At 44.5% G+C, this 13,203-nt stretch overlaps 1 protein-coding gene across 1 annotated transcript in view; it reads right to left on the bottom strand.

Annotated features, from left to right (window-relative positions):
• Window positions 1–13,203, bottom strand: part of MGAT5B (alpha-1,6-mannosylglycoprotein 6-beta-N-acetylglucosaminyltransferase B) — a 275,223-nt gene that overhangs the window by 31,028 nt on the left and 230,992 nt on the right. The window contains exon 14 of the mRNA XM_089771960.1: window positions 12,783–12,899. Coding sequence (XP_089628086.1) covers window positions 12,783–12,899 — 117 coding nt within the window. The remainder of the gene's footprint in view (window positions 1–12,782; window positions 12,900–13,203) is intronic.

Raw genomic sequence — 13,203 nt, 5'->3', positions numbered from 1 at the left:
TTGCACAGGAACACTTGCGCAAGATGTTCTTGTGCAAGAAGCTGCGAGTGTAGACATAGCCGTATTGTTTGCTTATATTCATCCTTTGTAATTTGTCCTACTTTCCACTTTTTATGACTCCTTTTTATTTTTAGATCATGCAAGATCTCTTGGTTAAGCCAAGGCGGTCTTTTGCCACACTTTTTATCTTTCCTGCGCAGCAGAATAGCTTGCTTTTGGGCCCTTAATAATGTACCTTTGAAAAACTGCCAACTCCCTTCAGTTGTTTTTCCCCTTAGTCTTGCTTTCCATGGGACCTTACCTACCAGCTCTCTGAGCTTACCAAAATCTGCCTTCCTGAAATCCATTGTCTCTATTTTGCTGTTCTCCCTTCTACCATTCCTTAGAATCCTGAACTCTGCGATTTCATGATCACTTTCACCCAAGCTGCCTTCCACTTTCAAATTCTTAACCAGTTCCTCCCTATATGTTAAAATCAAATCTAGAACAGCTTCCCCCCAGTAGCTTTTTCAACCTTCTGAAAAAGACAGAGGCCTGCATATAGCAGAGAGACCCTAGAGCAGAGCTACTCAACACGCGGCCCATGGTGTGGTTTGGGTCAATATGCAGCCTGTGGGTAGGATCCTTTAAACATGGCCTCCACTGGGAACACATTCCACAGTGGCAAGGCATCTCCCAGGCGGGTTGAGCATTGAAAGACACAAGTGGATGGGCTGGCTGGAATAGACAGGTAGAAGGTTTCAGCGGTTCTTGCCCCCAGGGAGGAAGTGCCTGGAGTGCCAGGGCATTGTGGGAAATGCTGGATACTTAGCCTTGTGGGCAGAGCCTGAGAGGTGCTGACTGGCTCACACTGGCCATGTTTGGGTCCAGACCCATGGCCGAGCAGCCCTGCCTCCATCCTCCACGGAGCAACGGACTCCCACTGGAAATCCAGGACGGGGCTCCTGGGCAGCTGTCTTTTTTTGGCTCTAATGTCCAGCCTGACTTGCCCAGCTTTCTGCCTGCCACAGGTCGGAGTGCTTTGGCTTGGAAACTTTACTTTTTACAGTAAAATCACTCCAAGAAACGCACAACCTGAAGCTTCAAGCTAAACACCCCAAACACTGGTATACAATTTTCTTTTCAATAAGAAGCATTAAAAATGGCAACAAAGAAGAAATGCCTGTTGGATGAACACCAGGTTTTCAATCCTGTTTGGGAGATGGAATTCGCTTTTGCAGAGATAAATGGAAAACTAATGTGACTTCTTTGTCAAAAGACTGTCACTGCATTAAAGAAAACAAACCAGCAACAGGACCATGTTCCTTGAAGCTATTTGCATATATTGGTATATATATTTGCATGTATATGCAACCATACTTAAGTTGTGACCCTTGTCACATGCTGAGTATCATTGTGCCCCCCAAGGCTTCCAAAGTTGAGTAGCCCTGCCCTAGAGCATCAGGCATGGTGCAAGACCCGAGGCCTTAATTATGCACCAAAGTCAGGGCATGTGTTAAAGAAAATGCCTGTAAGTTCAGTATATGGACGTTTCCTGGGTATTGCTAGCATTGCTAAAACACACCACATATGTAAACACATTCCAGCAGGCTCCCACAAGTACACCACAACCTAGCACAAGAGAAGATGGTTTGACAGAAGAGATGAACAGATATTTTGTCTGAAACGTCAGACAGATGTGACAAATAGGAATGTGTTCTCTGAAAAGGAACAATGCGAGGGGAAAAACGTGTAATGAAACATGGAGGTCGGTATACCAGTTGTTTAGCCAAGATTGTTTGACTCAGTCTATACATTTGGAGGTCCCTCATCTTATCTCTTTGTCTGGCCTAAGGGGCAGCAAACAGTCATGAAGCTGACTGAGCTAATCCAGTGTGACGGGCATACATATGTTAGTGTACCTGTAACTACTGAGAAGAGGTGCTAATCCAGTGCTTTGTTGATAATAAATCCAGCCATGCACCTTTGCCACCAAACGAGACTGGTTTTTCTGGGAAGTTCTATCACAGTCTGCTGAGGAAATCATCTGCTCAGAGCTGGGACAGCACACAGAGAGAACCTACACGCACCCCAGACTGACACCACCAATGAAGTCTAGAACCAAATCCCACCAACATTCACCAGACAGAGAGTTCCCCTGCCCTACATTTCCAGGGAATTTCCTCATTACAGATGGAAATAGCCCATGAAATGAGTCATTGAATCTAGCTCATGACTAGATGGTCAAGTTGTGGAGGGCAACCAAAATGATTAGGGGTCTGGAGCACATAACCTACGAGGAGAGACTCATAGACTCATAGACTTTAAGGTCAGAAGGGACCATTATGATCATCTAGTCTGACCCCCTGCACAGTACAGGCCACAGAATCTCACACACCCCTCCTAGAATAATCCTCTCACCTATATCTCAGATATTGAAGCCTTCAAATACTTTGAAGACCACAAGATGCAGAAAATCCTCCAGCTGTGATCTGTACCCCATGCTACAGAGGAAGGCGAAAAACCTCCAGGGCCTCTGCCAATCTACCCTGGAGGAAAATTCCTTCCCGACCCCAAATATGGCGATCAGCTAAACCCTGAGCATGTGGGCAAGACTCACCAGCCAGACACCCAGAAAGTTCTCTATAGTAACTCCTATCATCCCTCCATTGACCTATTTCCCACTGATAATGAATGGTCAATTAGTTACCAAGATCATGTTATCTCATCAAACCATCCCCTTCATAAACCCATCGGCTACGTCTACACTGGCCCCTTTTCCGGAAGGGGCATGTAAATTTCACTAGTCGTCGTAGGGAAATCCGCGGGGGATTTAAATATCCCCCGCGGCATTTAAATAAAAATGTCCGCCGCTTTTTTCCGGCTTTTAAAAAAGCCGGAAAAGAGCGTCTAGACTGGCCCCGATCCTCCGGAAAAAGTGCCCTTTTCCGGAGGCTCTTATTCCTACTTTGAAGGAATGATTCGAACTAGCGCGCCGGCGAGATCATGTTAATGGAGCGCGGGATATTTAAATCCCCGCTTCATTAACTACTTCGGTTGTCTCCATTTGCATCCCTAGTTCGAACTAGGGATGCAGTGTAGACGTACCCTGAGGGATTTGGGCTTATTTAGTCTGCAGAAGAGATGAGTGAGGTGGGATTTGATAGCAGCCTTCAACTTCCTAAAGGGAGGTTCCAAAGAGGATGGAAAGAGGCTGTTCTCAGTGAGGGCAGATGGCAGAACGAGGAGCAATGGTCTCAAGTTACATTGGGAGAGGTCTAGGTTGGATATCAGGAAAACTATTTCACTCAGAGGGTGGTGAAGCACTGGAATGGGTTACCTAGGGAGGTGGTGGAATCTCCATCCCCAGAGGTTTTTAAGTCCTGGCTTGACAAAGCCCTGGCTGGGATGAGTTAGTTGGGATTGGTCTTGCTTTGGGCTGGGGGCTGCACTCAATGACCTCCTGCGGTCTCCTCCATCCCTAGGATTCTACGATTCTAGCTGGTGAGTCCCTCATAACAAATCCATCCTTAATGATTTGTTCTGCATAGGGTGAGGTGCAAGTGTGTGAAAGGGTCATACTGAACCACAGGGCTGAGAGTCTCTTGGAAACCTTACCAGGGATGCAAGTGAGCCATCCCTATCTGCAGCACATTATCTGAGAAGAAGGTGAGGTGGTGCTCCATGCTGAATGAGAAGTTCCCGATTCCCAGACGTGAATGTCAAGTGCTGGCCAGGATGGTTGCAGAGAACAGCTGTGTGGGGTTGCGTAGGGATCATTTGTGGAGTGTTGTCTCCAGCATGCTTGTGGCACTGTGAAATGTAGCCCACTACAGCCACTGCAGAAGCAAGCCACTTCTCAGGCAATCGGCCATGGGTCAGAGAAACAATTGTGACGCATCCTGCTTGACCCTATCCATGCAAGGCGAACTGGATTCCAAACGCTAACCAGCTGAAAGAGCCAGATTTTCAGAAGAGCTCAGAGCCCAGCATGTCCCCAGCATGCTGAGTTCTGCTGAGCTCTCTTGAAAGCCTGCACATCCTCCAGTGCTACATCAGGTCCATCATCACATGTCTGTGATGCAGCACAACTCCCGTTGCTTGGTGGTGCTGTGCCTGCAGTACCAACAACATACAGTCACACAATTGTGGGTTGACTCTACTCTGCAACAGCAAAACCTCCATCCCTCACCATCATTGCACAGGGTGCAGTGGTGTGCACAGGCTCATGGGAGAAGACAGGAGCACCAGCTCCTCCCTGAGCAAGTACAAGGCCCACTGTGGGCTCTGCAGCAACTGGGAAATGGCTGAGGTTTGGAATTGCCCTGGCCACAGTTCTGCCATTCCTGGAACAGGCCTCCCCAATATACCTCGGATTGCCCCCTTTGCTAGGGGTGGTTGCCAGTGAGTGCAGAGCCCCAGGATCTGTGGGGAAGGGTTGTGCAATTGTGGGCAGCAGAGGAATGGTGAATCGAGCCCATCATTGTCAGACAGAGCATCTACAACCCCAGGTAGGTACCGGAGGGATAAATGTAGAGATGAGGTTTCTCTGTGGGGGGGAGGGGGGGGGGGCTGCATCTCTGAGAGGAATTGCAGTGCCAAGAGGAATATTAAATCCCACTCAAAATAATAATAATAAAAATCCAAACATCATCAGACAAATAAATAGAAAATAGCACAATTGCCTAACAGCGTGTAACAGTAGACTGGGGAGATTTTAACCAGCTATTTTCACTGCAATGCTTAATATGCCACTCTCCCAAGCATAGCCTGAAATATATAATTTTCCATTATATTCCTATATGTTTGACTTTAATATAATGAAGCCTTCTCCCTTCACTACACCAGAATATTGGCTCTATTATATTGCTTGTGTGGGAACTATTTTTGACAATGTAAAAGCTGAAGCCCAAGAAAATGACCTCAAATGAAAACCTCTTTCCTTCTTTCGCCTCTAAACTCCATGTAACAGCTGTAATTCATCACCCGGATAATTCTTCCAGCATCACATTTCCTGGTGGGCTGTAATTTGTCTCCTTGCTTTGTTCTCTCTTTTTGGTTACCTCTCTTTTTGCCCAACGAGTTACTTGCCTGAATTTATGGTGTTGGATGCCTTTTCAGTCTGAGGGTATATCTGCAGGTTTTTTGGAAAAACTGCCATTTTTCTGAAAAAAACCCTTCACTTACATCCACACTGCAATCGCATTTAAAAACAATCAAAAGAACAGAGGGGTTTTTCCGACATTGGTAAATCTCTTTCTACGAGGAAGAAGCCTTTTTCCAAAAGAGCTCGTTCAGAAAAAGGTGTGTGGGGACAGGGAAGAGGGAGTTATTTTAAAAGAAAAGGAAAGAGGAAAAAACACAGGTGCCCATAGTAATCCCAGCTTAAATGTGAGATAGCGTCCAGTCAGCGTGGATGCTAACTTTCGAAAAAGCAGACCGCTTTTCGATGCGCTTTGGCAGTGTAGACACTCTCTTTCGGAAGAAGTTTTTTCAGAAGATAGCCTGAGTTTGTATTACAAATAGGCCAGGGATCCTCGGTAACAATAAGCACTGGGGAAAACAAAAAATTGCTAAGCATGGAATACAAAAAGTGTGTCCATAGTTTGTTATAGATATTTCTGAATCCTGCACTGCTGAACCTGGGAAGAGGGGTTTTTCTGAAACCTGAAACTACACGAACCTTTCCTGAGATGGGGCTTTGCCACAATCTCAGCTGAGGCCCAAACTAAAATTCAAACACCTGTCCAGAGAACAAAGGTCCATTTTCCAGCAAATCTAAATGACTTCATGGCTTTGGGATGAGGTTGCCATCTGAATCTCAGAATTTCAAATAATTTATTTGCAGAAGTACAGAAGTAGCCACATATACAAAAAGTCCAGCTGTCACAAGGACTTTTTCATAGGGCTTGGCTAACATATTACCAACTCAGTAGGTGCACATACTGCATAAGTTCTTCCAGTAATATTCTGGCACCTTGTATTACCTTATTTACTTGCATTGGATCACTTGTCAGCAGCAGTTACATTTACATTTGATTGCCACAGAGAGACCCAGGCAGCATGAACAAACTTTACCAGTGATATGCTTGGTATGTAAAATGAACTGCATCACATATAACTTTTCAAGACTTAGAGCAGGTCTCCTCTATGGGGACAAGTTGGTTTAAGCTACTCAATTTGAGTCACGTTAGTAGCGTAACTCAAATCAACATAGTTTAGGAAATACTTACTGTGGAGTCCACACCATTCTAGGTTTACGGAAAAAACTCTCCCATCAACTCCCCTTACTCTCATCTGTTATCATGCAGTACCAGAGTCAATGGGAGAGCAATCAGTGGTGGATTTATCATGTCTATACAAGATGCGAGAAATCGACCCCTACTGGATGGATCCATCAGGCCGCTAATGAAGACATGCCCTTAGATCCTATACATTCAACTAAACAGACCTAATACCACTATCAGAAATAGTGCCATCTAGTGACCTTCAATGATGTCACATTCCTGTCAAGCAATGATGATACCAGGGTGGTATTACAGTTGATTGGAGTTACTGGTTTTACTGTGCAATGGTGCAAACCAGTGCTATGCTACTCTGTACATTGCTGTTTCAGTTTGGTACCCAAATCAGAAAATCTGGAAAAAAAATAATTTTGTATCAAACCAAAATGGATTTTTCCATTTTGTTTCTCGCTGTCATTGACATGAGAAAGCCACACAAAACATTTGAAAAGTCACTTCAAAAAAACATTTTGAAATAAAGTTTTGAGTCAACATTGCTCCTGTTTTTTCTTTCATCTCGAACTTCAATGAATTCGACCCAGACTTGTGAATTGTTTCAAGTATTCTGAAACATTCATTTTTCCCTATTCTAGTTATGGAGTTATGCTACTCCAGAGTGGAGATGGCTAAGCCATCCAAACACAAGCCAAGGAGAAACTGCTTGAATTTTGCAGTGAAGAGAAACTGGTGAGCATATCCTGAGAAAAGACGGTATGTGAATACAAGCTGGCTAAGAGTAAGACTTGCAGCTAAAAAATACATTACATGCTTTTCTAATATTGCCACTGCATGTCAGCAATTGCCGGGATTGCTCCAGAGATGTTATACAACCATGGATAGGAGGGGAAATAGCCTGAGCAATCATGACTGTAAGGGAAAAGCCAATAAGAAAAACTCGGTAGTAAAATGTAGCGCACACTTTAAATGTTTGTGAACTCCTCAGCTTGACAGACGGACAGGATCCTCTAAATCAGGGTTTTTCACCTTTTCCATAGGATCCCCACGAGGTTGATGGCCCTAGAAACAGCTTGTCCTGAAGTGCACACCAGAAGCTTTCCTGCTAAGTCCCATGACACTTCCATATATATCATGGAAACAGAATGTAGCTGTTATCTCAGGAAAACCTGGTGCCTTGGGTTGAGTCAATCCTCTTCAGTGAGGTAGCAGAGATAGGGTAGGAGAGTTCCTGTGGTTTCTTGAGTTCATCCAGACACTTTCCAGAGAATTGCTTGGAGTTCCGATCCCACTACTCTAAACTAGCCACATTCTTTCTTCTCCCCTCCTCCCACCCATGGGATTTGTTTTCTTTTCCAGCTGCAGCAAACATTATTTTAAAGATAAAATACCAGCAAAAGCCCATAATAAGGCTTTTTTGCTAGGTCAATTTTTAGGCCTAATTGTCTTGACTGCGTCTCTAATAAATGCATCTTTAAATAAAAGGAATGTGCTGTGAGTTACTTTAGTCTCTCCCTGGTCCCAGACAGTTTATATAACATCTTTAAAAAGGAGCTTTGACATGGTAAGGGATTAGCCCAAGAACACACCTCCCAGTGGAAAAACCCAACAACTCTCCTCTAGAGTCACTGCACGTTTTTAATAAAACTGTGACAGCTGACCTGGGCCATAGTTTTTACTCTTTTAAAGCAAATTCAGTTCAATTCAACATCCACGAAGAGCAATCGGAGACTTACAATGAACTCTGGATCAGACTCTCGGTGCTGATAGAAGACTGATACCTCTGTAGGCTGAAGGGGTCTCTCAGTGGAACAGATTCAGGTCAAGTCATGTCAGGACTGGCTTACCCATAACGCTTTGCCAATATATGCCTCACTCCAGTGATGGGTCTCAGAGCCCAAGTTCCAGCCTGAGCAGGAACTAGGGGTAGGCAATAGGTAGACCACAGGCCAAATCCGGATTGGCAGATGCCTTGGAATGGTCCTCAAAATCTTTATAGTATTTACTTATTATTATCATTGTTATTTTTAATTATTAATTTCCCTGACCAAGAAATTTGGACCTTAAGAAAAAATAATTGACTACTGCTGATCTAATTTATATTTGTAGTCCTGTAATGTGAGCCCCATGAGTCCATGTCAGTTGATTTGGACTGTGAGAGTGTTTGTGGTTTTTTGTGGCTTAGTATCCTTAGGAATTTGGGTGTCTAAATCCTACTGGTTTCCAGTGAGACTTGGGCTCCTAAGTACCTAACCCACATTTGAAAATGGGATTCAGACTCTTAATTTTCTTAGGTACTTCTGAAAATATTGTCCAGAATCTTTATGTTAAATGTGTGCAGGTGTACATTTGGGGCCAAATTCCAATACACCCAACATTTCTCTCACAATCACCTGCTTCACCCATTCTCGTAATACCAGTGTCAATCCAGAGTCACTCTGCTGTCTTCCCTAAAGTTACTTTCAATTTATAGCAGTCTAAATGAGAGAAGTGGGCTCAACTTTGAAGTAAAGCTAAGTAATGTATTCATCTGTTTGGAGAGACTGTATTGTGAGAGCAGCACAAGGCTTCTGGTTTTCCTCTTTGTTCCCCTTGCAGAGCTGAGTCAGTTAAAAGTGGATTAAAGTGAGAGACTAATGCTTTCTTCCAACAGTTCTACCAATGGACCCAAATCCTGACCTGCAGCAACAAACTGCTCTTCCAGTCTGAGGCCATGCACCTCTCTCCCAATACCTGAATCCCCTCCCCTGCCGTGCCATCTGCTAATACTTGGTTCCCAGGCAGCTCTGCCACTCCATGTGAATCCTGAGCCATGGCACTCTCCTGTCTTGAGCTTTCCTTAAGCAAACACCACTCATGAGGCCAGAGAGGGCAGTGGCTCTGTAATACACACTAGCATGAAAGACTAATAAACTCAATGCTAGTTGTGACTTCAGTAGGGATTAGCCGCCATGGGCCTGGTTCTGTGGTGTCTTGCGCCTTGAGTCATCATACTCCAGTGCTAACTGAGTGCGAATAGGGGCTGGATCAGGATGGCAGCATGTATACCCATCGGGCACTAGAGTAAATAACTGTGCACCATGCTGGGCATCACAGAATCCATGTTTCAAATTGTCAAAGGCTAAAGGATCCCTCTGGCACTTGACTGAATGGGTCCAGAAAGCAGAGAAACAGCCACTGTTCCATTTTACTTCTGGAGAGAAGTTGAGGCCCTGACATTAAGACCTGATTAGTTTTTTTTAACACTCATCGTTTTTTGCCAATTTTACACAGCTAATGGAAAGACGTGATTTCCATTAATCCATCACATAACATGCAGAGAATGTGACACATATTCCCTTTAAACACCAGCTCAGCAGCTGAGCCCCCTCTCTTGGGGCACATCTCTCCAGAGAAAATGATACAGAGTTGGTCAATGCCACTCACTTCAGTTTTTGTTGACAGCTGAGCAGGAAGCCAAGCAGCAGGGACATCATTATTGAAAATTTAATTTTAATTGAGATGCACCAAATGGCAAATAATTGTATATGGTGGTTTGATACATTCTTTGTAATCCTATAGAGAAGGAGAGATGAGATCAGAACAACCTCCAGATTGCGAGATCCCTTAACAGATACCGAAGATCCCACACTTAACAAGCCACTGTCGCACGAGGAGAGCATGGATTCTAGCACTAACAGTCACAGAGTCAGTTAGTTGTCAGTTCTGGCACCTTTCACAGAAATGCCCCTTGGGAGTGCTATCCTCCAAGGCCAAGCACTGACTACCTGGCAGTGCCTGGCGCTACTCTTTGGAAAGCAGATAGTTTATCAGGTTCCCAAGGGCACAGGAACCTCAGACTGTTAGAGGCTGTATCGCATAAACACAACAAAAGATTTGTTTCTATGCCCTAGATAAACCAGACCCAGAGCCTTGCTCAATACTTAAGAGGCAAGCCCCAGTGGCATTTCCAACAGCCTACCATAAACGGCACATGATCTTCTCTCAGTCTCTCCAACCCATGTCATTCTTGCTCCCCCTTGTTCAGTCTTCCCTTGGACTGTAAAAATACCATGCCACTGAGCAGCAGCAAATCCACAAAGGCTCATTCTTCTTTTATTTCTGCCTTCTTCTTTAGAGCTTGATTTCAAATGGCTCTGCTGGCTTGGAAAGGCACAAGATGGCATTCCCATTGGCTCCCCTGCATGGAGAGAGGGGCACTGGGCTGTTCCCAGTGTTCTGAGAGGGAGGGCAGGGGAGGCCAGCATACCCACTGTCTTTGCTGCATTTCCGTTTACCCAACAGCAAGTAAACCCTGTGACAGCAAGTCATCAGCAAACAGACATATTCCTTTTCATCACAGCCCTCCCCCATCAACATTTTCCTTGATCTGACTTGAGGCCCCAAAGGAAGAGAGTGGAAACTCACAACTTGGGAGACAAGCAATGCAGAGGGAGCAGAACAAGGCTGTGTGCTCAGTGGCAGGGAGGAGCAACGCCACCAATGCTTGGTGGGAAACAAGGGTTCCAAGGATGAGCCAAATAGGAGAGTGTGTTTACAAAGAGATTTTTTTTTATATAAGATGGTCTTGTAACATTAAAATCTTTGTAGGGCCAGATACTTAGCATAAATTTACTTGGCATAAACCACTGTAGCGCCATTGAATTAACTGGAGCTCCATTAATGTGCATCTATCCAAGGGGTGTTACTGAATTAAGAATTTACATAGTTTGAAATTTTTAATCTGGAAATTCAACTTCTAGTAAGCCATTTCCCCTGGGGGAATCGACTTGGCTATGGCTAGAGGCCTGCAGGGATACAACATTGGGATCTATATCTGTATCTGCAAAAATGATCTGTGGATATCCGCATCCACATCCACGGATGCAGATAGCCACAGATATAAATGAGATATGCACAAATTTGCAGGGCCTTAGATACAAAATTTGTATCTGCATCCATATCCACAAAAATGAGCTGCAGATATCTGCATGCATATCTGTGGATATGAATATAAAGTGGATATTGGTGGATTTAAAGGGCTGTAGTTTTGGAGATGGCTATGGACTACAGAGCCACTCCTCCAATTCAATTACCACTCCTACAGCGTAACAATTAAAAAGTGTTGCCATCTGATAGCTGTGCTGGGAAAACAAAGGGGGCTCCCAATACTGCCCTCAGTGCAACTGATGGCAGCTTCCCAGAGGAAGCAAGGACAGAATGGGCCAAAGAAATGGAACAGATCCGGGCTGAGGGATACTGACAGAAGAGCATTACACCATGGTACAGCTAGCTGTGGATGGAGAGCTGGGATTTCTGCTGCTCTCAACTTGACATGAACCGTACAAATTCACTCAACAAAATAAAATAAAAATGCTTGAAGAGGCTTGCAAATTCCCTGACCCCTGTTAGTTCGGATGCAGGCCATTTTTTATTAAGATGCTATTTTGTGGCTTTGTAACAACAGGGACATCTCATCCTACCCAAAGCAAATTGTGAGCAAAACGGAGATCAGCACTTTTCTCCCCTCCAGGAAAATTGACTTTAATAATTTGGACAACTTGAAAGACTCCTGCCACTGGGGAGGTAAATATTCATGACAGATACGTTTTTAAAAGTCTTTGAGAAGTTGGCTCACACAGCAGTTGCTGCATTTTTCAAAAAGCGCTTTTCTTTTTCTTTCTTTTTTTTTTTTTTGCTGCTGCTTTTCTTCAACCCTTTCCATTTAATGGGGGAGGAGGAGACATGAGGCTTTTCCTATTGAATTGATAAATGCAAATAATAATACTTAGTAATTAAATATAAGCAGACATAGGGCAATCAAATACATGACCGGCTTACAGGGGTTGGGGTAGCAGTTCTGTGGAATATTACAGCACTGTCATGATAGAAAAACTGTATCCTGCTTAAATGCGTGGGTTTAACTCCTTGATTGGTGAGAAGTGGGATGATGATGGATTGTGGAATGGGGAGGGGACATTATCAGAAAGATTCTCCAGAGAGTTTAGCTTCCTTGCAGGAACCGACATGCCAGATTTTCAAGTGCTTAGAGCCCAGCAGCTGGGATTGGTTTCGGAGCGGGTGGGGGAGAAGGTTACTGAAAATCCATCAACTAACTTATTTAGAGGTCTATGTGGAATTGAGCTCTTGGGAAATCTGGCCCCACAGCTAGGCCTGAGCATTGGTGGATGAAACCCGAGTGGCTTGGAGGTTTGCTCCAGATAAGTTACTCCAGAGTCCAAGCTAACCATCCCTGCTGGGCCTGAATCTGATCTCGGTTACACTGACAAGTGTAACTTCATCGAGTCATGTTTGCTAAAGAGCTTAAGTGACTTAGGAGCACAACTCCCATTGAAATCCAAGAAAAACAGCCTCCTGTCCTGAGAGGACATGTCGTGGCTTGCAAGTGTAAACAATTTCAGAGAGCTGACTAGCCACTACTGCCACGACCATCACAAAGAGACACTGGGGTTGCTAACAACTTCTTGTTATTGACTCCTGTAAATACAGCCAGCCCTCCATTCTCTCCATCTCAGGAGTAGCTGATCTTACCTCACTGTTTCAAGGAATACTGCCAGGAATTACCTTGGTCCTCATGATGGTTTTGATAGCAGCTTCAAACTCCTCTGAGTTATTGTAGTCCACTGTCCACACGTGTGGCTTCCCTATGAAGTCCTCAGCATAGGGGTGTTGAGAGGATACCTACAAAAGGAAACAAAAAAAACAAACTAAGTGGTATTCCCTGCAGGAGGCGCTATGGCCACATTCAGTGACACTGTGCAGCTAGGCAATGGGAAAGGGGAGCTGATGGCAGCGAGAACAGGGATAAGAGGCAAAGGTGGCTACTAAAACCATTGCCTGTAGAGATGGAAACAAAGTGGAATCTTGAATAATGGGCAGTACGCTTTCCTACATGGGGTCATGCTCTCCCAGCCCTTTGGAATGGGGAAAACTTGCACACTGCTTTTTTGTGGCTTGGGAGTTTTTTTCTCAATGGCTTTTAGGT

This window comes from Pelodiscus sinensis, chromosome 20 (genome assembly GCF_052426305.1).
Source record: "Pelodiscus sinensis isolate ZL-2025 chromosome 20, ASM5242630v1, whole genome shotgun sequence".
Lineage (NCBI taxonomy): Eukaryota > Metazoa > Chordata > Testudines > Trionychidae > Pelodiscus > Pelodiscus sinensis.
This window is presented reverse-complemented; position numbering and strand designations above follow the sequence as displayed.